Here is a 25248-nt window from a genome sequence, read left to right as displayed (position 1 = left end):
TCCCTTGGGATCTTATAAGTCCTTTGTACTTTATAATTTCAGTTTACTTTATCTGTGAAATGAGAGGTTTGGATGAAGGATTTCAGAAGTCCCTTCCAACATTTAAATTGATTTTTCTTTGATTTTGTTTTGTTTTATAAGTATAATAAAATAACATGTCCAGATAAAATTCTCAGTAGAAATGTGTATTGATGTATTCATAATATTAATAAAAGAAGATACTAAGAGTTGCTGCATAGAAATATAAATATCATTAGGCAAGTGTTAATATAAAATAATAGCCTTTTAAATCTAATCAGAAGTAAAACCTCCTATTTGTATCATATTTATATAGTATAGAACAATTGAATTTTGGAGTCTGGTTCCCTCCACTCCCCAAATTATAGCTATCATGATTAACATTTTTCATTTTTGTTCATTCCTTTTGATCTTTATGTATATAGTATATATAAGTGTATACACACACACACATGCACACACTCATTTGCTCTTCAATATATACTTGTGATTGATATTTATTTTATTCAGTGATTCCTTTCAAACAACAAAACAAAGAAATCTTAAAAGCCTTTAAAAAATGTTTGTTCTTTGTTTGAGACTTCAAATTATTGGCACGAGACTATATAATTTCTTTTTTAATCACCTCTTTAATAATACTGTTGATGAGTGCCCTAGCTTTTCCTTCATGGATTTAAATTCTTTCCATTTTGCCAAATTTAACATTAATGACTCTTAGAAAATGTGTAACTGTAAGTAGCATGCAATTAATTAATTGCATGTTCAACTAAATATTTTGAATAATCATTACTTGTGTCAGTTTTTCCCAAATATGGTAATTTGGTTGAAATAATTTTTAAAAATAGATAATTTATATTCATCTTGTCAATAAACTCAGAGGGATGAATTTGGCACAAATGAAAGCCCAACAGTTGCCCAGGGAAACTAATAAAAAAAGTATAATTCCTTCTTAGCAGAAATGTAGGAAAGACTCTCTGGCAAAAAAAAACTTCTATATTGTCATGTGAGGTCATTGTATCTGATGTTTTGTCTTAATTTTTTTTTTTTTTTCCAGTTAATAAGAGCCTCCAATGGGGACAGTGTTAGTATTGAAATGGCCGATAGTTCTAGAAATGACCCATATATTAAAAGAAAAAGCATTAATAAAACTTGTTGGATCATAATAAAATTTTAAGCAAAAACTAAAGGTTTGAATGAAATTCAAATTGAATGTTTGAATATTATTTTGATATTATTAAATATCAAATTTAGTTAAAATAAAGGAGACTTTTATTTAGGTAAATTAACTTTAATAGTGGTAACATATTTAGGGTATTCTCTTTTTCTTGATCTGGCCCTCTAACATATTATTATCTTTTGTCCTGTACAAAAAAGGATTTCAATTCTTTTGGTGTGGAGAGAATGAAAATCCTGTTTTTGACTAAACCTTTTTAAAAGTGAAAAACCAAGAGACGTAGTTTCAGACTTACCCATCACTATCTTTGGGATTTTGAATAAATTTTTGGGCTTCTCTTTATAAAATGAAAAGATTGAATTAGTCTTGAAGGTCATTTCTAGTTTGCAATCTTTGAATATGAGGCTATAAATCAAAGTAGAAATATTTTAGTGCTCAAAGTTGTTTAGCTAATCTATTCATTGATAAATTTAAGTGCTTTTTTTTTTTTTCTTAATTTAAAGTTTTTGATGTCACTACCAAAACTAATCACTTCTTTAAATAATTGAATTGTGAAAATATCTGTCTAAATAATGAAAATTTTTTCTATTGATACTCATGGAACTTTAATATTTTACTGAATTTGGAAAGGGGTCATTGACTTCTTTTAGGCAGTATTTATAGCTCTAGTTTTAAAATTTTTGTTTTCATTTTAGTCTAGATTTTGTTTTTTGCTTTTGGAGGATGGTAATTAGTGATAATATTACATATTTGTGATTAAATTAGTGATAGGAACTATTGTAGAAATTTTTGCCACTGTTGTTGTGGTAAAACAACTTTATTGTAGTTTGTAGTCTTAGTTACCTGGTTGGATTGAGGATTAAGCAGCTTGGGGGCACCTAACTATCTAGTTAGTTGTCCAATGTAGGGCTTGAACCTTGGTCTTTTTGGTTACAAGGTTAACATCTATCCATTTGACATTTTCTTTCCTTTTGATATGAGTCATTGAATTATTTTGTAATTTTGTAATTTGTAATTTGATTTTTCAGCCAGGTTTTAATTGTCAATTTGCATTACTTAATAAATTTAGAAATTGCATCTTACATTTTTTTTCTTCTGACTTGTCAACTTGACTAGAATTTTAAAGCTGTTAGCTTTTTAAATTTTTTTTCCCTGAGGCTGGGGTTAAGTGACTTGCTCAGGGTCACACAGCTAGGAAGTGTTAAGTATCTGAGATCAGATTTGAACTACTGAATTCAGGGTTGGGGCTCTATCCACTGCGCCACCTAGTTGCCCCAACTGTTAGCTTTTTGAAGTAAAATATGCTCAATCAATGACATACTTAAATTTTTGTCACAAATGTTGGAGATTTGACGTGTAGTTATTGATAGTGTGTTAGTTTGATCACTGGTAGGAGAGTTGTGGTAAATAAAGTACATATATAATTGTATAATATTGTATTATTTGCAGGACAGTTTACTATATGAAAATTCCAGAGCAAGAATTCATTAGAATGTAGTTTATGTTTTAGGTATTAATTTTAAACGGATTCTACACTATTCTCTTCCCCCCCCCCCCCCAAAAAAAAAGTATTTTTTGGGGAAGAGAAGTATTATTTACTTAGTGTTTATTTCTCTAGATGAATCTGTATGAGCTATTAAATGTGCTTTAAAAGTACAATTAGGGTGAACTTCAATTCCAGCTAAATCATAGGAGTTTTTCTTTCTCCTCAAATTTTGTATGTATGTGTATGCACATGCTTCTTTGTCATCATAGTTTTATTATAATTAAAGAACTATTTCCTAAAAGGAGCAAATCAACCAATAAGGCATTCAGGTCCATCTCTAGTCTTTCTAGTCTACATCTGGCCACTGGACCCAAGATGGCTCTTCAAGGAGAAAGTGAAGCAGTGACTTTGCACAACATCCTTCATTTAAATCCAATTCACTTGCATGTCATGGAATCAACTCCCTAATGTCATAGTTCTCTTTGAGAACAAAGGACAAACAACAATCAATATGATAAATTTTATGAGCTAATGAGTTATTGAGAGAGAGAGACACCATTTTAAAGAAGGCTTCCTGAAACACATTTAATTCAAAGGAAGTTCTAGATAACAGTGTTTTTTGGGGGAGGTGAGAAGGAGAATTTATCTTAATGTTTCTTCCTCTCTCCATTAAGAGAGTCTAAATTATCCATGCAGGAAGGAAAAGAAATGGAGATTCAACAGTGTTTTTTTAGGAAACAAAAAATGTTTGGGGGGAAAGTCTTAATGCTTTGACTTTACACATAAACTTTTGATTTCATGTAGATGCATTTTTCTCAATCTGTTTCAAAACATGGTTCATCTCCCATCCCCCAATCTTTATTATTGGCTCTGTTTGTTATTTGAGCCACAAATGTGGCAGGTGCAAGCCTTCTTCATCCCAATACTTTATAAGAGATGTTCATCAATAATGGAAAAGCATGTTTCAGGTCTCTCCTGTGACCTTTGCCATTATGCCATTACTGTAGAACTTGGATGAAACTTCCATGAATAAAAGTAATAAGATAGCTTTAGACTCTTATTACTGCAGTTTCTGAATAAGCTACAAATAAAAGATATCAGTATTGTCTTTCTCAACTTTGGACAAATGTATAGGAATTCAGAAGTGAAACCACTCAAGAAATCTACTTTGTTTAATAATGGTATTGACTTTAATTATGTGCATTGGTTTGTTGAATTTCTGCTTTCTTCCTTTAGAACTCAAGATGCCCCTAGTCCTGAATTGATACTGCCTGCAAGTATAGAATTCAGAGAAAGTTGTAAGTATTTTGAAATTCTCAGTTTACTTGTATTAATTGTTCCACTTTCCTCCTTTTGATATTCATTTTTTAATCTTTTCACAGCTGAAGATTCATTTTTATCAGCTATTATAAATTATACGAATAGTTCTACAGTGCATTTTAAACTATCACCTACATATGTGTTATATATGGCATGTCGGTATGTACTGTCAAATCAATACAGACCTGAAATCAGCCCTACAGAGCGTACCCATAAAGTCATTGCCATAGTTAACAAGATGGTGAGCATGATGGAAGGAGTTATTCAGGTGGGTGTCAATCTGATGTATGTAGGCATTTCTTTTTCCTTTTGAAGGGAATCTTTTTAAGATTGTTTTTGGAAAAAAGTTATTGGGCATAAAGTAGTAAACTATTTTTCTCAGAGTTAACTATATTATTTTAAAAGTAAGATAATTTGTTTTTCTTATTCTTTCATTCCGTCTCCCATAATTAAGAAACAAAGGTTTTATTAATTTAATAGTTAAATTCTGAGTTCACAGTTGTCCTAAATAAAGATGCTTTCTTACTTATTGATATTATTTTGTCAGGTTCCTATCTTTTCCTTTACCCGCATGGCTGCAAGAGAGATTAGGTATAGCAACTCTCCCCTCCACTCTCTCCTTATCCTAAGCTATAATTTGTGTAAATTCTTTGATTATGTAATTTTTAACAACTAAGTGAGAAACACTAGAAACAAAAAAGACAGCTTTTTAAGATTTCTTTAGTTGTTTAAATATCCCATACACACAGACCAGTGAACACACTGTATATACAGAACAGTTTCATTTTTAAGTTTTGAAATTTATAATTAAACAAACTGACAGTATACAGAATTAGTTTATGAAGTTGACATCAGTGTTCTTGGCATTCTCAGCATTAGGACTGGCTCATATATTATGTAAAGCATCATGAATCATTACAAGTTATATTGGTGGCATATGATATAATTCCACACTTGTTTTTCCAGCACAATTAATTGGAATTTACTTGAATTCCTTACCTAAGTGATTTTATTCAAACTCACAAATGTTAATATTTCAATTAAGAGGGTAACAACTAAAATGTTTAGACATGGTTACCAGATTGACTTATCACCTAGAGAATGAGATTTGATTGGGATTACAGTTTTTCTGATTTTAAGCATGTTTAAATTTTAAAATTACAAGATAATTTTTAAAATGTGGATTAGATTTGTTGGCTGATAATTTCCTTACCTGAACCTGGGAAAAAATTTTAAGTAGCAATTTCAATTGGTCATCATAGCATTCTTTTTTTAACTTTTTTTTTTTTAAATAAATGTGATTTTGCTTTTCTTTTTTTCTTTTTCTTTTTTTTTTTTTTAACCATTGCTTGTCTCTAGTTCCTTTCTTATTGTCAAAAGTTCACTTCAGAACAAGAAGCTCTACTGAAGGCATTTTCACTGTGCATTTTAAACTGGAAAAATAAAATTATGATGGAAAACAACAACAACATCAAATATTCCACAAATGGAATTAGCACAGCAACAACTGAAAAATGTCTGCTCATAGCATATCATTTGTTCTGAAATTTTTGAGTCTTCCATTTGAAGTTTATCTTTTTGGAAATTTTGAAAAGTTTTTGCTATAATATTTATTTTTAGTTTGTATATATTTCAAATTCATCCTTATTATCATTTGTTTAAATAGTCATTGTCCTTCTTATTTGTCATTTTCTTTATAATTAGGCAATCAACTTCTGTCAAATTAAGATGTATTTGCACAGGTGGATTTAATGAATTTGTCTTTCCACATTATGGATTTGTGGAAAAACTTTTTCAACAATATTTTCTTTAATGAGTATTAATTGCAGGACTTTTTATATGTTCATCATTAATTATTTGTTCTCCAGATTTACCATTCATTTCATTGTTGTGGTACTAAGTGCCTAAAATAAACTATTGACAGCATGTACTTGCTCAGCTGCCTCCAAACCACAGGTGACATTGTAATTTGGGAATAACTGAGCATAAAGTGTTTTGTCTTTATGTTGCACCTTCATATTAGTGTTTTGATTTTTAAAAACTATCATGATTGTTTACAAGTTTCTTTCTCTCGTTCTGCTTGATTTCCCTTCGTCTGTTTTTCTCCAGGAGGTAGACCAGGTTGATCAGGTAGGATATACTGCTGGGAACTGATCCTAGCTATGTTGGCTTAGCTGAGTTTCTCATGCTGCTTCCATATCAAAATACAATACTACAACAGCTGGACTGAACAGTTCATAACACTCATTCAGCAACTGGAACATGCAGTACTAAAATCCTTTTTTGACTGTGCAACTTTTATCAGCATTCCATAATTTCTGCTTAATGCACTTCAATGTGGATATGAAATGACCAAAGTTCTTTTTCTTATCTTTATTGTTTATCTTTGGTTCCTATCTTGGATCTCATCTAAGGTTGCCTGGCCTGGCATATGTGGTCGGGAGATGGGGAGATAGATCAGTACTTGATACTGAGTTGCATGGTGTCAAAACCAGTAACTGGAAGTATCAGGGTGGTGGTGGGTAATAGCGAACCTGTGCGTGAGCACAAACAGATCACCAGATAATGCATAAAGCTAAACCTGGCATTGCAGTAAGCAAAAGAATAGCCCCATAGTGACAGCAATCCAGAAATTATATAATTGTGTTAAAACACAACTTTTGAAGTGTTTTTTAAAAATTGCATACTTTTCATTGATTAATAAAATCAAATTTATCTGCAAATATCTGGTATCTGAATTATTAGTGGAATGGGAAAGGTACTGGTCTATCTTAAAAAGCTTTATAAGTAGCACTTATCCCTTACCCTTCCTTTTTTCTTTTGGTGGGATAGGAAAATTTTTGTTCTCTCTCTACTTATGTTTGTTCTATCTACAGAAGCAGAAGAATATTGCAGGAGCACTTGCCTTTTGGATGGCAAATGCATCAGAATTACTCAACTTCATTAAGCAGGACCGTGATCTCAGCCGAATCACTCTGGATGCCCAGGATATTTTAGCACACTTGGTTCAAATGGCATTCAAGTAAGATCAATATACTCCATAACTTTTACTAATCAAGTGTCAAATTTAGTATTTTATTTATGTTTCTTTATTTACAAATGTATATTATATATATATATATATATATATATATATATATATATAAAATACATATGTACTCATACACCTTAAAGCAAATATCAAGGAAAGCAAAATTTTAGATATTAGGGAAAATAGGCTTGTTTATTTATTTATGCCAGGCTATGAGTCCATCAGTATTGGGTATTCCTACTGAAAAAAATGTCTCCTCTTCTCCACTATAGACTGGCAACTGTTCTGTTACTAATAGAGGTATTCCTTCCATGTCTCAACTTTCCCATTTTGGATTCAGTTATATCACAGGTCAACATAAGAAATTAAATGGGAAATTTGCGTGTGAAAGCAGCAGATGACATATAAAGTCTGACACAGAAAACCTTTAGTATAAATATGATATTATCGTTACATTATTTTATCTTTTTATACCATAATAATTGAGGCTTCTCCAAGACAAGGGAGGGCCAAAAAGTTTTTAAATGGATTTTCCAGATCACAGCGTTGCTACGCTTCTAATCCTTTAATGTGGTTACAGATAACTGTAGTCTTAGATTTGTCTGGGACACTGAGAGGTAAAAGGTCTTGTTAGTCATGCAACTAATAAATCTTTGGAAGCACTTTAGTCTAAGACATTTTGACTCCAAGGCCAGTTTTTCTTTTGACTTTAAGATTTCATTTATGTATATTTTATGTATATAGTTTGGACATTGAATAGAATTGAAGCTAGAAAAAAAAAGGTCTAGACCCTCTGTGAGTAGAAAAGGGAACAGATGGAAGAGATGTTGAGGAATAGATATAAAGTTATTTAATAATTTATTAGATATGTCACTAAGAATATGAAGAGTCAAGGAGAGAAGACATAGGGAAAATAGAATGACATAGGGAAAGGAGAATCGATAAAAATCACAGAATTACAAAGATGGAAGGGACTTCATTGGCCATTTAGGCCAATCCCTTCATGAAGTAATTCTTAGCGTCTTCACAAAGATCTTTCAGGAGGTCTTTGAACAGTGGTTAATGTTAAGTTTTCCCTCCTATTTACCAGATCAGTCCTGTCTAAGACTTGGACCTATTGCTCCTGTTTCTGTTCTCTGCAGCCAAAGGGAACAATATGACTCTGCCTTCACATTGTAGCCTTACAGTTAGAAACGAAAAAATGAATTGGGAGACAGAAAAAAATTATCCATAATGTCATGCTTATAGAAAGTTCAAGAAGGATAAAAGTTGAGGAAGTATTGTTTGATATTGGAATTAAGAGATCATTAGTAACTTGAAGAGATCATTTTCAGTTATATTAGGAGGGTAGAATTAGGAAGCAGTTGGAGAACTTGGGAAAATGAGAAAATACTGTTTTCTATTATGGAAAAAGGAGAGGTTAGAGAGGGTTGGATTGAGTAAAGGATAATCAGCTTGCCTATTTCTGTGCATAATCATTTTCTTCTCACCTAAAAATGAATGATGTTTGGGAAAGGACAAGAAAGGGTAAGAGAGGAGAGGGAGAGAGAGAGAGAGAGAGAAAAAATTTTATAAAAAGCAGATTTTGATCTTATAGTTTGTAAAATTCATTTATGTTTGTATTTTAAGTTCCAACATGACTTATTATCCTTTTTCTTATTATGTACAGTATTAAAATTTGTATAATTTTTCAGATATTTGGTTCATTGTCTTCAGTCAGAACTTAATAACTACATGCCAGCCTTTCTGGATGATCCTGAAGAAAACAGTCTACAAAGACCTAAAATAGGTTAGAATACTGACTTTTTTGAAAAATAATTTCTTGCTATCCCTTTACAAATTTGTGATTTTCAGTTTGTTTAACACCTATGTTGTAAATATCTCTGAAATGGATAAAAAGTATAATATGCATTTGTCTGGATTTGAATTAGTGAATGTAGAAGGTTTTTGCATTTTTAATGTAGTCAGGTCTTCAGATATTTTGAACTTTTAAAAAAATGCTTATGAATAATTTTCCTTTTTGGTTGATTACTTCAATGCCTCATATTTGTTTAGAGGTGAACTTGAGTTTTCAGAGACTATTGGAGTAAATCACTTTTTTCCTGAGGCATTTGGGGTTAAGTGACTTGCCCAGGGTCACATAGCTAGGAAGTAATAAGTGTCTGAGACCAGATTTGAACTTGGGTCCTCCTGACTTCAAGGCTGGTACTCTATTCACTGCATCACATGGCTGCCCCAAGCTTCAGTAATTCTTAGCAAGCTAGAAAACAAAGGTTCCATTTTCAGATGTTTGTCATGTGAACTGAAGTTTGGGCACCAAGTTTGAATTTTTTTTTTTGTTTGTTTGTTTTAACAACTAATTGAAAGTATTATCTAAGATATACATGATTACATTTTGTATCACCCTTGAATTCTTTTCCTGAAAGATTCATTCGTGACATTTGTGTTTTTATATTTATGAACAGATGATGTTTTGCATACACTCACTGGAGCTATGTCATTATTGCGAAGATGTAGAGTAAATGCTGCCCTGACGATTCAACTCTTCTCTCAGCTCTTTCATTTTATTAATATGTGGCTGTTTAACAGACTTGTTACTGACCCAGATTCAGGGTTGTGTTCTCATTACTGGGGAGCCATTATCCGTCAGCAGTTGGGTCATATCGAGGCATGGGCAGAGAAACAAGGCCTAGAGCTCGCTGCTGACTGCCATCTTAGCAGAATTGTACAGGTAAATGGTGGAATTCATAGTGCTTTTTGTAGCTCTCAGGTAGGGAGAAACTGCACAGTATTGTGTGCTAAAAGAACTCTGCCTTTTACATTTTTTCATTTATGTCTTGTTTAAGTGATTTTTAGTAATAAAAGATTTTACTTTAGAATGGAAAAATCTCGTAGGGTCTCTTGTAAGTCAAAGCTTCTTGTGGATCACAGCCCCCCATGGGTCACAATAACTGAATGTGGGTTTCCCAAAAAGCTTGGGAACAGTAAAATGTTTATTAAAATGTGTATTAAATGCAGTGACCTAAAATTAATTGAAAATCAAATGCTTGATGAATTCAAAAGTGTTTCTGGCTGCATATGTTGCATCTTTCAACTTCATTACACCCTTGGTTCTTGAACATTGAATTTTGCATTGCATATGCAAGGATGCACCCAGAAACATCTCGGCTCAGATTTGGAATAGGGTTACATAAAAATTTCTTGGGCAAAAAAGGGTCAGTAGTGGAAAATGTTTGAGAAACCATGTTATAGATTACTGAAAGAAATTATTCTCTTGGCTTGAACTGCTATGAAGAAAGGACTTAAACATCAAGAGATCACATTAGTAACTAGACAAAAATTCAGGGCATTTTGAGTTACTTAAACTGAGATAAAAACTTTTTGATAGCAGTGTATATATTGAATCTTTTATATTTTTTTCTGAATTTCTCAACCTTTTATTTTAAATGTAAAGACAGAAGTTTATCAGGTATGTTGAGAGTGTAAAGTGAAAAAAATCTTAAATTGGACAAGTTAATGTGTAAGTTGCTATTTCTTGTGCTGTTTCCTTGATTCAAATCATTATAAAATGATGTTTTAGGTAGTAACATTTAATTTATGATTCTACATTTTGGGGAACATTGCTTAGTTTTATACTAGAAAGGAGGAGAAGATTTAATAAATACAAGGCAGATTACAGAGGAAATATTTAATTACTACTCAGACTGTTCTTCTATTCAAATTAACCTAGAAAAAAAATTTTTTTTTTAAATTTGAAATTTAGGGTAGGGTCCAGATCTTTGATTTCATTGGGGTAAGGAACTCTTTCTGACAAGGCAACCTCTTTTATCAATACAGATAGGCATTGAGTCTATAAATTCAGGATAACTCTGTAAGATTTATTATAATTTATAATTTATAATTTTGAGGCCAGTTCTTCACTAATTTACCTTTATTCTGATAATGATTTATACCATAAATCAAGATAATAATGAAAAAAAAATCTCTTTATTCAGGCAACCACACTACTTACCATGGATAAGTATTCACCTGAGGATATTCCAAATATTAACAGTACCTGCTTTAAGCTGAATTCATTACAACTTCAAGCCTTATTACAAAATTACCACTGTGCACCAGATGAACCTTTTATCCCATCAGTAAGTTAATCTTGGCACATTTCTTGCGGAATATAAATTTTTTTTTAAAAGGATTTTGCAGTACTGGAATAAAGTATTATATGATGCTTAATTTTATTGGAAAAAATAATTTAAGAAATGTTTCATCTTTTAGATCCACTGAAATTACATGATCTAGTACTTTAGTCTTTTTTAGACGTGGAACATACCTTCAGAATGATTTGGAATATATATTTTTGTATGAAATATATATAAATGTGTGTGTGTGTGTACATACATGTGTATATATGTACAAATGGATGCATGCAACAGTCTCCACAGCCAAAACCAAGGACTTCTATTAGATACAATTTCTAATTTCTTTTGAAAAGGATGAAAAAGTGTTTCATTTTCAGAATTTTAAAATGCCTTTTTATAATTTTAATACATTAATTCATTTGCAATATGTTTTGTTACCAGATTAAAAGATCTAAAATTCTTCTGCTTTTTTCCTCCCTCACTGTCAGTTGCAAATCTTTGGATATAATAAAACATAACTATAAAGAATTTTAGCATATTAGCCTAATTTAAATAGTGTTTATTCTCTCCTGTATATATGTAAAAAGTTTTATAAAAATTTTACTTTATTAAAATTTTAGTTTTGTTACAAAAATTTCACATTTTAAACTATAAATATATATTCTTTAATACTTTTCTCCGAGAGATGGGAATTATTTTCACAAAAACCAGAAAATTAGTTAAACTATTTGTAAATAATACATCATGCTTTCAGCATAGAAAAAAATTTCACATTTCACATCCCCTATTTCTTTTATTTAAGTAAGTATCACATTTGATAACTTGATCACATTGAAAGTGACCTCTTAAATCTTTCTTCCTATTTTGTTTGCTTGTTCTCCATTTAGGATCTCATAGAAAATGTAGTAGCTGTTGCTGAAAATACAGCTGATGAATTAGCACGTAGTGATGGGAGAGAAGTACAATTAGAAGAAGATCCTGATCTTCAGCTACCTTTTCTTCTGCCAGAAGATGGCTATTCTTGTGATGTTGTCCGAAATGTTCCAAATGGGTTACAGGAATTTTTGGATCCACTGTGTCAGAGAGGTAAATGAATACTCAATATTGTTTATATCTAGCTAGTATCTATTAGCTAAAGTATCAAGAAACATGAACTTGGATAGACTTTGAGAGATAATGGAGGATAGAAGAACCTGGCCCATGGGGTCACAGATTTATATGTGATTGGACAATCACAACAAGTCTCTTGATATTGGTAATACATCAAAACAAGTACTGCCTATAGGGTCAGAAGCCCTGGGTTCTAATGTCACTTGTGAGGACCAACTTAATCTCTTTCTTTTTTGAGGCTGGGGTTAAGTGACTTGCTCAAGGTCACACAGCTAGGAAGTATTAAGTGTCTGAGACTAGATTTGAACTCTGGTCCTCCTGAATTTAGGGCTGGTGCTCTATCCACTGCGCCACCTAGTTGCCCCTAAATCACTTAATCTCACCTTGGCCCCAGTTTCCTCATCTGTGAAATGTAGGAGTTGGACTTGTAGTGAGGGCCTTTCCAGATCTTACTCTATGACCCTGTATCCTCAATTGTCAGAAAATATTCACTCTTAATGTTTGCTTTTGTTGTGAATTTATTATGTTGTGAACAATTATATTTGTTTGGAATAACATGTAGGACCTATTTTGCCTTTCTTTTCTAATATTTTGATCTTTAATAAAATTACCATTTACCTCCCTTATTTTGAAATTATACATTTTGTTTTCCTACATGTGTTTCATTTCCTATTGTTAGGAATAGGTCCTTCTCATCTGTACTTTATTGTGATAGCTGTTTTATGTTTCTGAGTGAATACTATATGAATTTCTTTGTTAGTAACTTCTTAGTGCTTTGATCTTACTTATCCTTGGTAATTAAGTTTAAAATTAGTTGATTAGACATTAGGCAACTCTGGATTTTTAGCATATTTTAGACATTAAGCAATAGATTTTTTTTAAATAGTAGGATTCATAGACAAACAAATTAGGATATTATAATCCATCATGCTTTCAGCATAGAAAAAAAATCACATTTCACATATTTTATTTAAATAAGTATCACATTGAAAATATAAGTAGTTTCATGATGGTATAGTCAGTCAATGAGAACTGTGAAAAACATTGACTTAAGTAAATTTTCATCATTATTTATTCATTAGCTCTCCTGAATGTCTTATGGTATGATGAATTTGTTCATGCTCTTTGTTGGTATCATTACTTAATGATATATCACTATTACTTATGTGATAAACAATAAGAAATATATAATTTGTTGTACAGAGGTTTGAAAGGCTAACAGAAGATTAGATTTTTTTTTGTGACATTGTTTATATCTCTTAACATCCAGTTCTTCATAAACTGATTAAAGAAAGACAACCCAGTCTCAACTTAAATTCCTTTTATAATTGTGCTCTATTTTGATATAAGAAAAAACAAATGCAGACTTATCACATAAATGCAATCCTTAACCATGTAAAATACAAGTATATTTGCATGGTTGTCTTAAGTCCTGTCATGATGACGTTATGTTTTATTAAATAACACAGAAATAATATTTTCCAATTATATAAAGTACATTTTAAATAAACTTGGTAATATGGAAACTTTCTTAAAAGAAGAGAGAACCAAAATTTATATATTATTTTAGGAAAAATCTATGGGCAAATACTAAGTAATTTCTGAGGAGCTTCTCTAGTTGTAATTATGAAAATTAAAAGATTTTGCTATAGTTAGATTTATTGTCTTTCATTTTAAATGAATATAATTCTCTTAATAGTTTTTCTTATTTTCTTATTGTCACTTTTTTGGGGATTTATTTTCTGATAAAAAAAAAAAATCTAAGTGAAATGAACAGAATCAGGAGATAATTATATACGGCAACAACAAGATTATACGATGATCAATTCTGATGGATGTGGCTCTGTTCAACAGTGAGATGACTCAGACCAGTTCTAATAGTTTAGTGATGAAGACATCCATCTTCACCTAGAGAGGATTGTGGGATCTGAGTTTGCTTCACAACATAGCATTTTCACTCTTTTTGTTGTTGTTTGCTTGCATTTTATTTTGCTTCTCATTTTCTTTTTTTGGTTTGATTTGATTTTTCTTGTGCAGCAAGAGAATTATATAAATATGTATGCATATATTGTGTTTAACATATATTTCTATCATGTTTAACATAAATTACTTGCCAGGAGAAGGGGGAGGTGAAATGGAACATAAGATTTTGCATGGGCTAATGTTGAATATCGTTCATGTATATGTTTTGAAAAATAAAAAGCTTTAATAAAAGGGGGAAAATCAGGTTAAAAACTTGGAAAAAGATTGGCTAGAAAACAACCACTCTACAAACCACAAGGTCCAAAGCCTAAGGAATAATGCCTTATTGTTACTTTACTGCTTAGAAAGAACCAGAATGGTTGTCCTTTAATGTTTATTATTTTATAGCAAATTTTATTTATTTAGTCTTTGACCGAAGAAGATACTTAAATTTTTCCAAATAGATTTAGTCCTTCTTCCCCTTCCCCCCAAATATTTATGAATTATGAATACTTCATTAATTTTGTAAACTTTACTATAGTATACATCTGATTTTGAATCTTCCAATAATCCTTTGCTTAGTAGGAAGACAGAGAATAAAAAAGATGTACTATTGCTACATAATATCAAAAATATGATTACTGGACTCTCAGTAAGGCTTATGTGTCTTCATGTATGGCATAATCTCATTTTTTTCTAATCTGTTTTTCCCCTTTTAGGGTTCTGTAGATTGTTGCCTCATCCACGTTCACCAGGCACTTGGACAATATACTTTGAGGGAGCAGATTATGAAAGTCACTTTATGAGGGAGAACACTGAACTGGCAAGTATTTTTTTAGGTAGCATATATAGAACTATACAGGAGAATATGTGCCCCCAGGATTGAGAAATACATAGAAATCATTTCTTGACCTAAAGTTAGTATGCTTTTGGTAGAGATCAGTTGATGGCTATTACAATCACTTTGGAATAGCTCTTTTAATACGAGTTTTAAAAGCACCTTTTGGGCTATGGATTTGCCTTTGTTTATCACCATATGTATATTTCATATTCTCCTTTTAAACAGAAAAATATGCTTACATAGGACACTATTATAATCTCCTAGACTGTCCATTATACTTTTGGATAGCTTGAAATGGAAGTTTTTGCTTATATCTAGCCTAAATTTGCTCTTTTACAACCTCCACCATTGCTTTTGCTTCTCTTTTGTAGGCTCAAACAAAGCAAATTGCATCTCTTCTGTAGCATGCTTTTGAACACTTTTAAAGGCTATCAGATTCACTAAGTTGCTTTTTATCTATACTAAACATGTCCAATTCTACCAGCTGATCCTCATTTGACATAAATTCAACCCCGCTCCCTTATTCTTGGTACTTTCCTGAATGCTTTTCATCTTATTAATGCCTTTGAACACTGAGGTAGACATCAATGGAACTATCATTTCTTCCTGGAAGCTATACAAGTTATATTTAATGTAGTTGCTTTAAATTTTTGCCTTCCTTATCAAACTATTGATTCATACTAAACTTGTGTTTTATTAAAACTTCAGATATATTTTCTTACAAATTATTATCTAGTCATAATTCTTCTCTTTTGTATTTTTCAAATCATATTTGTTTAACTCAGGTGTAAGATTTTACATTTTATGTATTAAGGATAAATAACCTCTATTTAAGAAAAAAATTTGGGGAGTATAGATTAGAATGAATGACTTAATTAAGCTTTTAGTAGCTAAATACCTCTTTATGGTTATGGTTTGCAAATACATGTAATCATGTCCATTTACCTAATACATTTAAAATATTGGTTGTCTACAGTGATTTATGCCTTTTATTATCTTTCTCTTACCTTTTTTTTTTTTTTTTTCCATTTCCATTTATCTTGGGATATGGCTAAGCATTTCTGGCAGTTTGGTTGCAGTTTTGAAATATTATCATATAGCGAAAAAAATTGCTTATCTGTTTTCCTTTAGACACAGCCTCTAAGAAAAGAGCCAGAAATAATCACTGTGACACTTAAGAAGCAAAATGGAATGGGTCTTAGCATCGTTGCTGCAAAGGTAGGGAAACAAAGTTAATATATTCTTGAAACTTTTTATTTACTAGTGAAGGTTTAATGTGTATGAAAGGATTTCAGAGTCTGTAGGGAAAATATATGTTGAATGGTGTTAGGGGTGGCGTGGATAGTGGTGGAAGAGGAAAGAATTGACATTGACTGAATGAAACTACTGCATTCCAAAAAATTTGATCATCCCATATGTTACATTTTGGTCATTGAATGAAATTGATTCAATAATGGATAAAAGTTATCCAACATTTGATTGTACATAGTAGGTATGGTTCTGGAGTAGAGATTAGACATTTTAGGTCCTTTGGGACTGAGAGGCCTACAATAGTAGCACCAATAGTTTGCACAGGACAGAAATTAAAAAGAAGACAGTGCCTTTGTGAAGTTTCCAGACAATACGATACTTTTCTGCAACTCCTTTGCTAACAGCTAACTATAATGTTAGACTTGCTTTAGCCAAAATAAAACATAATTGTGATGATGTAAACTAGCATAGAAGGAAGTATGTCTTTAGTACCTTGTGGATCCTTATAAATTTGTTTAACTGTGACAAAGTACCATTTTGGAGCTATTTCAGATTTGACTTATAAACTAGAGTTAACACTACATTAATGCTTCTGCAAGTCAGGTTACAGTACTAGTATGTTTGTTATTTTCAGAAGTATAATCTTTTTGTTCACACCTGCCAAGTTATTAGAATTATTTTAATTATTAGAATATTTATTAAAAGCTTTCAAGTTTTGTTTAGCAATAATAAGAACTTTGACTATGTTATCCAAGGATTATGTATTTAGCAAAGTATTCAGATCATGCCTTTATTTTCTCACCACAAATTTTAAAATGAAATTAGTATACAAATAAAATTGCAACAAACTTACCATATTCTATCATCAATTTATGATGCTGTATATTGATGGAATCAAATGGATTATCAACTATGATTTACAAATTTTGTTTTGTTAAATCATTACAATGAGTAACAATGTTTATGATTTTGGCTTAGTAGATGAAGTGTCCTAGGTCTGGTTAGGAAGGCCCATCTTGATAAGTTTAAATCCAGCCTCAAATCTTTGCTACCTGTGTGAGCCTGGGCAAATCCCTTAAGTATTTACCTAACTGGAAATGAACTGTAAAAGGAAACTAAAAACCATTCCAGGATCTTTGTCAAGAAAACTTCAAATGAGGTCATGGAGAATTAGACATGATTCAAATGACTGAACAAGAACATTTTACCTATATCAAAGATTTAAATCCCTATTATATTCACTGGGCCAAATTAAATGTTGGATCATTTTCAGTGGCAACTGATTTAGTTAAGATACTTTAAAAAAAAAAAAAAAACTTTTGTTCTGACACCTTTAATTTTAAAAATTACCACCAGTTACTTATTGGAAAAAATATGTTTCAGAATTGCACCAATTATCTGTGGTGACTTGGTGTGAATACTGCCTGACGGCACATAAGGTTACCAAATTACTTTTGAACTTTATAATTCCATGATATTTATTTTTGATTTATGAAAGTTAGGTTTTTAGATAATTCTCTGGCATTGAACTGGCCATTTACAAAGGTTACAGAGATAGAAAGCTAGCTTTGAGAACTGCCTACATGGACAACTCCTTGCTCAACTAGGTAATAGAATTTTCTACTAGAAATTGAATGAATTCCTTGACATTTAACAATCCATGATTTTTCTTCAGGGTGGGTCATTCCTTTCTTTTGTTTAATAGGGAATGCCTTTAAAACATGGAGCAAAGTTAGAAGAACAAAATTAATATTATTTTTAGATGGCTAATTAATTGGCCATGTTGATTCCTCTCAGTCTTTTTATTTTTTTCCGTTAAAAGTAATATTCTTCATTATGTTAATGTTCTATGAAAAAAAGTCACCAAAACAATTATATGAAAGCTTTTGTTTTAGTGGAAATGACCTTGATATAGAATAAATTTCTGCTGAGGAAATTTCTTTTAACATTGGACATCTACAACTGTTCTGCAAACTAAAACAAATGACTATATTTTGGAGAGTAAATGAACAAATAGAGATATGAATATAATGGAATGTCTTTGAGTATAAAAGCCCCCAGGTAATTAAAAATTTAACTAACTTCCCCATGGTAATAGCTATAATATTAGTGTTAATTAGTTGAAAAAAGTATATAACACAAAAAAACAAACTATAGATTCATTCTTAATAAATTTTAGTTATTAACCATGGTGGCAATTACATGTATTTTATTTCTGAATTACACAAAATTTTTTTTTCATGACCATTTAATTGCATATTTCAAACTAGGGTTACTTTGGAACAAGCTTGATCTCCATGAAGATCCTCAGATGAAAAATGGGATAAATCATTTTTAACCATCTTGGACCAATCATAGCAAAGTAAAGGAAAAAAAATATACTAGTGTCTTAGGGTTTTGAGCAATTTCAGCACATGAATGGTGGTGAGGTCCTGTCATAAACCTATTTTTAAGACATTTGATGACTTGGTTTCTGATCCATTCACTGTTCATAATAAAGTTTAGGGTACATGCCTAATAATTTGGAATATGCCACTAAAGAATTGAAATATATTACATAATGTAGCTGTAAGCATTGGAGGTAGACTTTGAGCACATAATTCCTAACTTCCAAGTTTAGTGTTTGTTGTTGTTGTTGTTGTTTTTTCCCCTATTGTACCATACCACTGCCTCTACTAGCCAGAATTTGCTACAACTACTTCTGTAAGTGGAAAAGCAGTTTAGGTTTTAAGTCTTTATTTCATTATGTCTAAATTATCAATAGTTTTGTCTCCCTTTTTCTTTAAAATTTATTCATTGCCCAGCTAATTCGAATGGATGTTGGAATGAAAAATGTAAAAAGAAGACACTTAAAATACAAAGTTTTACCACTTATTTTTAAAAAACTTTGATGAGGCTGATTATCATTTAAGTATGAATTATACATCATTGATATTCTTTGAGCAGTGTTTCCAGATTACTAAAAATGACTTTTTAATTATTATCTCAATTCTTGTCATTTTTAATGTATCCACATTAGTTAACTGTACTATTGGTCCACCTGTTAGTGTGAATATTATTGTATCATTATAACTAATTTCTTCATAGAACTATGTAATTCCCTTAAAATAATTTGAAAAAAAATTATTTAAATGAGTCTAATGAGGCCAGATATTGATATAATCCCTGTTCAGGCTATGTAAAAGAAAATCTCATCTAGGATTAGAACCTAAACCAGTAAGTAATCTTGGGCATTTGCTTTACACATAAATGGATAACAGCTAGGTAGCACAGTGGGTAGAGCACTAGCCCTGAAGTCAGGGGGACCTGAGTTTAAATGTGGCCTCAGACCTCCTAGCTGTGTGATCCTAGGCAAGTCACTTAATTCCAATTGCCTCAGCTCCCCCCCCAAAAAAAAAAAACAACCCCAACAATAAATAAATGGATGTCATTAGCCACAAGAATAACTTTGAGGAAATACTGATGGCTTAGTATAATTCACCAGACAAGAGTTTATATATCCATATTATTGACAATGCCTGACCACTATCAGGTGTTTGGTTTTTTTGTTCCCCCCTTCTCTTTGGGGCTGGAGGCTGTTTAGAACACTTCTTCCTAGTGCTGCAACACTTCTAACTGCTTGTAACAGAGTATATAGAGAGACTTTAAGAGAAGTGGGGCCACTGAGAGATTTTGTCAAAAGATTTTTGAAATTAGTTCTTTTTAGACCAGCATCCACTATAGGATGCTGCCTTTCAGAAATGTTATTTTTTTTTTAATTAATGTTTTGTTTTGACCTTCATTTCTCTTTCTTTTATATTTAATTAATTTTATAGTCAGATAAGTTCAATTTTAAACTTGCAGAGCTCTGTTATAGATAAAATAAGATAAATTATAGCAATTCTTCAACTAAAATTTTAAATTGTGAGTACTTTTATTTCAACTTAAAAGATATGTCTATTAATTTTGTTGCCATGCCATTTCTGCTCTAGTGTTGCACATTTTTGCTTAGTAAAGCCTTCTATTAATTCTTATTCTAGTGGCATAATTGAATGTTTGTATTTTGGTTGATATAGGAAAGAGGGTTGTCTCAGAACCAAAGTTTGTTTGTTTGTTTGTTTTAAGTTTGTGTAGTACTTGGTTTCTTTAACTCTAAAAGATGTTTTGATGTTAAAAGTTGCCTGACTCTCATCCACATTGTGGTTAAGCTTTATGAAATCCAGATGATTTGGAAATAGCATGTATATGCAGTTTACTTTTTAAACTTTTTAAAAATATCACTTTGGTACTTCTCATACATCTGTGGTCCAGCACATTTCTTGTTGGATTTGGGGAAGGGATTGTGTGTGTGTGTGTGTGTGTGTGTGTGTGTGTGTGTGTGTGTGTGTGTGTGTGTGTGTTTCTCTACTAAAGACCCCATTTTAAACGTTTAATAAAGTTTAAAGTAAATGAAAGTCAGAGCAGTCTGACAGATTACGTAAGAGTCTGAATGTTGTATTGGTTCTAGCTAGTGTTGATAAATGCCATACAGTATCATAGTATCTAGCTCTGAACTCTCTTGATGGGTGTCTTGTAAAATCCAGCAGATTGTTCTGTTGGTTTCTGTTGAACCTAAGAGAATAGAAGGGGAGACTTACTCTTTTTGATCAAGAATAAGACCTAGAGAACAAAATGTGGTTTTCTGTTGTTGGAAGAACAGAATCCATGGTGAGTTGGTTCAGCATGTTGTTGTGGATATTTTTCTGTGAAGTTGAAACTGATTTTTAGAGAATGCTTTTTCTTTCTCAGTAACTTGTTTAAGCTTGTCAATAATTAACTTCCTTGTGAAACAACTCTTTAATGTTAGGAGTTGTTTGTTAGCCAAAAGTTTGTTGCATTGTTTAAAATTTAAAATCTAGAAGAAAACTGTAGTGTTATTTTGGGTATGTTTTTATATAAGAAAATGCCATTGCTTTTACATATAGTCCTATAAAAATTGGTTTTAATAATGACATTTAGAATATTGTTTATATGAAACTAAGCACAAATACCCATATCTTTTTACTTAGTTAGCTCACTCCCCAAAGATATGTTTTCTGTTGTTTTAATGTCATGAAAATAAAATTATTCTTCATAAAGTACGTAGACAGTCTCATTAACTTCTTGAAATATTTAGTTTGTAGGCTTGAGAAAAATTTCTGATGATTTAAAAGGCATATTGAATTTTATTTTAAATCCTGTTTAAGTAGCTTAAGAGATAAAATAAGAATCTTTACTGGGAAACTAAGTACTTCTGATTGCATGGAAAGGAATGAACCTTCTTCTCTTTACTGTTCTGCAGTACTTGTCATAAAGATACGTTAAAGATGTACTTGAAATCAGGAAATGCTAAAATCCCTTAAAAAGATGGGAACTAGAAGATAGTTTATCCCTCGTATTGTATTTTATAGAAATACAAGTAACTCCCTTCCAGTGAGTTTTCTAAAATAACAAGAAAGTACTTTTTTGGAAAAAAGTTGCATCTGGTTTAAAATTTTTTTTTTTACTCCTAGTGTGTTGTGTGTGTGTGTTTCCCCCCACCCCCCCAGGTTGGTCTTAGGATCATTTTTTAAAATAAGCAATTGCAAAATTGTTTGTTACCTAAATAGATAGGTATCTTAATTTAAGTTAGAAGCAACCTTGTGTGTCATTTAATCAACCTTTACCTCCTCTCCTCCCCTTTTATTAATGAGGAAACTGAAACAGAGAGGTTAAGTAACTCAACTAAAGTGGCCCAACTAGTTAGTAAAAAAAAACTGCAAGGGATGAACTCTGGGCTCTTACAGCTCTAGTACAATCAGTACTCTTTCCAGGACAATGAACTATTATTATTGACATGTTGTTAAGGCAGAGCAAGAGACAAGCCCCTAGGTAGCTGAAACTTAGATTTATATTAGAAATTAACATCAAAGAGCAACTTACATAATCAAAAATAAACATATCTTTACTTTAGAAATAAATTAAACTATCTTTTTTTTATAAATTTAGAAATACAGTGCCATGAGTTTTTAATGAGAAGAAAAAGCTAAAATTTGTTTCTGAAATTCTTATGGCTAGAAGTTTAGGACTGTCACTTTGTAAATGCACAAAATTACACTCTTAAATTGAATAGAATGTCAAGCCTTCCTCTTCCTTGACTCATGGGAAACAAAGAGCATGCTGTAACTGTGCCTACCTTACATTTATACTAGATATTTTAGCATCACTTATATGATCTGAATTAGGAAGCTTAGTCCTTAATATTTTTAAAATAGTTCGAGAAATCAAAGATAACTTTATGAATTATGCTAATGAAAGAGTTAAACAATAAGGATGAACATAAATGAATCCACACCTGGTTCGTTTTAAGTATTCTTGTGCACATAGGTCATTTCAGCTCATCCATTGTTTCAAGACCTCTAAATCTAGACTGCTAACTGTGTTGCCATACGCGAATACAATAGGGTTGAGTTAATGCTGTTTGGGCAGATGTTTCTTTCCTCGGGGGTTTTTTTTGTTGTTGTTGTTGGGTATTATTTTTTTTTTTTAATGTGTTTTAAAAGTCTGATGTTTTTAAGCTGTTAGTCATATCCCACTCCCACACTCACTCATTAAATGCTACTGGCATGTTCACAGTGTGAGTTGCTATATTCATTCTCACTTGCTTAGTACCTTAAGACAGACAACTAATCAAGACAGGAGTACTGGAAAAAAAGAAAGCCTCTTTTCTTGTTGGCATTTTCTTTGTGGTGTTTCCTCACCAGAGCATTAAAACAGGTAAGTCATTTATGAGATGTTAGTGCTTCTCTTCCAATTTCAGGAAAAGTAAATGAGAGCACAACTTACTGATTAAGTTTTTTGTTTTTGGGGGGAGGGGAGGTGTGCATGTGCATGCCCACACATTAATCTTTTTTTAACATTTAGAGTTATTAAAAAGTAAAGAAGAATTGCTTTAGGAAGTATTGGGTTTATTCTCTGTAGTGTTCTTCAAGTAAAACTGAGTGATTAAATACCAGGTATGGATGTTGTAAGAACAGTTTTTATGTAAGTATAGGTTGGACTAGATCTCTGAAATTTCTTTTAACTCTAAACTCCTACTTTTTAAATTCTGCTGTACCTTCGTGATAACTTGGAAGTCCAGATTATTCATCTGTATTGTTAGGGAAAGAATGCTTGAAGCTTTTACCTCACAAGACTCTTGAAAGCGGTTAAAATTTCATTATGCCATATTAATATCAGCTTTTATTGTTATTACCAATATTTACTTGGTAAATTCTTTCTCAGAAATTAATCATTTGGGTGAAAAAATGTATTGATAACAAATCATTTTTAAAATATTATTTTTTTGTTAAGATACTCTTAACCTGTTGTCAGTCAGACAATCTAAAATGATGTACTTTAAAATGTGCAACTTATTCATCTAACATATAATGAATTAAAAATAAGATTGAGTGGATATGGTGAACAAATTTAGCTTAAGGTCTTTGACCACACATCTTTGAGATTTGACATTTAACCATTTCACTTTTTAAAACTTGTGCATATGTTGTCATTTTATTGTGTGATGCCATCACATGATTTCAACCCATAGTCCCAAAAAACTACATCAGTAGAACTTACACATTCATGGGTCCCAGGAAAGGAACTCCTTTTTTGATATCCATGGAACAACCAACCTGATATTAAATTTGGAAAGGTTCATTAATAAGGTTAGTTACAGAATAATGATTTTTTTTTTTTTTTTTAATGTAGAAATTCTTGAAAGTCAACAAATAGATGAATTAGAAAGGTATATAGTCTGTCACTGAAGGGAGTTCTCATCAATATTACCTCTTTTGGAATGCTAATTTTTTTTTTTTTCCCAATTACATGCAATTTTCTTTTAACAATAGCTTTTTTGTTTTCAAAATACATGCAAAGATGTAATTGGTCTTTAAGTATTTTGGTCTTAAGTATTCTGATAGCAAGTTGTTAGAGCACAGATAATTTTATCTTGAGATAAAGTTAATGTAAAATCTCATACAATATTCAACCTTGTAAAATCTTGTGTTTCAAATCCTTCTCCCTCCTTTCTGCTCCCCCCCCCCCCCTTTATAGACATCAAGCAATCCTATATATGTCAAACAATTTACATTTGTTTTTAAGACTTCTGGCTCGAGGGAAGTTCTAGAAGAATCTAGAGTTCTAGGTTTTCTCCCTCCGTTCCCCAATTGAGAAGATACATTTCCATAAAAGTCATGTTGGGGAGAAAAATGTAGATCTCCTCCCTCGAAAAAAACCCTCAAGAAAAATAAAATTTAGGAAAAAAGTGTGCTTCAGTCTGCACTCTGACATAATCAGTTCTTTCTCTTGTATGAATAGCATTTTTCTTCATAAGTCCTTTAGAGTAGTCTTGGATTATTGTATTGATGTGAATAGCAAAATCATTCACAGCTCATCAACGTATAACATTGCTATTACTTTGTACGTAGTATATTTAATTTTGAGAGAGAGAGAAGATATACTACAATATCATTTGATTGCTTTGTAACCTTATGTGTCTTAGACATTATTCTGAAAACAAGTTCATCAGTTTTACCAGATTGCCGTAAGGAGGGAAATCCATGATAAATAAAAGGTTAAGAATTTCTGATCTAGACATTAACTAAAGAGTAGAATTTGAGAGTTTTGTCTTGTGTAGAATTGACTTGAGGAAGAACTTTGATTATTCTAATTTAATATTTTAAAATATTTGAGCTATCAGCTTATTAAACTAGAATATTTTTCATCAAGAGGTCCTCTTTTAAGTAACTCAAAGTAACTGGTCCTTAAGTATTCTAATAGCAAGTTGTTAGAGCACAGATAATATTATATTGAGATAAAGTTAAATGTAAAATCTCATACATTAAAAGGGAAGTTATCTGTTGATCAAGAAAGTTTATTTTTACATTTAAATCTTATTTA

The 25248-nt window shown here is 31.4% G+C and overlaps 1 protein-coding gene across 1 annotated transcript in view; it reads left to right on the top strand.

The window, feature by feature from the left end:
- The window catches only part of AFDN (afadin, adherens junction formation factor), a 149525-nt gene that overhangs the window by 91158 nt on the left and 33119 nt on the right, over positions 1-25248 (top strand). The window contains 10 exon segments of the mRNA XM_074309306.1: positions 3915-3976; positions 4061-4266; positions 6108-6128; positions 6875-7020; positions 8724-8818; positions 9495-9760; positions 11025-11168; positions 12053-12251; positions 14957-15060; positions 16210-16296. Coding sequence (XP_074165407.1) covers positions 3915-3976; positions 4061-4266; positions 6108-6128; positions 6875-7020; positions 8724-8818; positions 9495-9760; positions 11025-11168; positions 12053-12251; positions 14957-15060; positions 16210-16296 — 1330 coding nt within the window.

Source organism: Sminthopsis crassicaudata, chromosome 4 (assembly GCF_048593235.1).
Source record: "Sminthopsis crassicaudata isolate SCR6 chromosome 4, ASM4859323v1, whole genome shotgun sequence".
Taxonomy (NCBI): domain Eukaryota; kingdom Metazoa; phylum Chordata; class Mammalia; order Dasyuromorphia; family Dasyuridae; genus Sminthopsis; species Sminthopsis crassicaudata.
The sequence above is the reverse complement of the archived record's forward strand: the minus strand, read 5'-3'. Positions and strand labels throughout refer to the sequence as shown.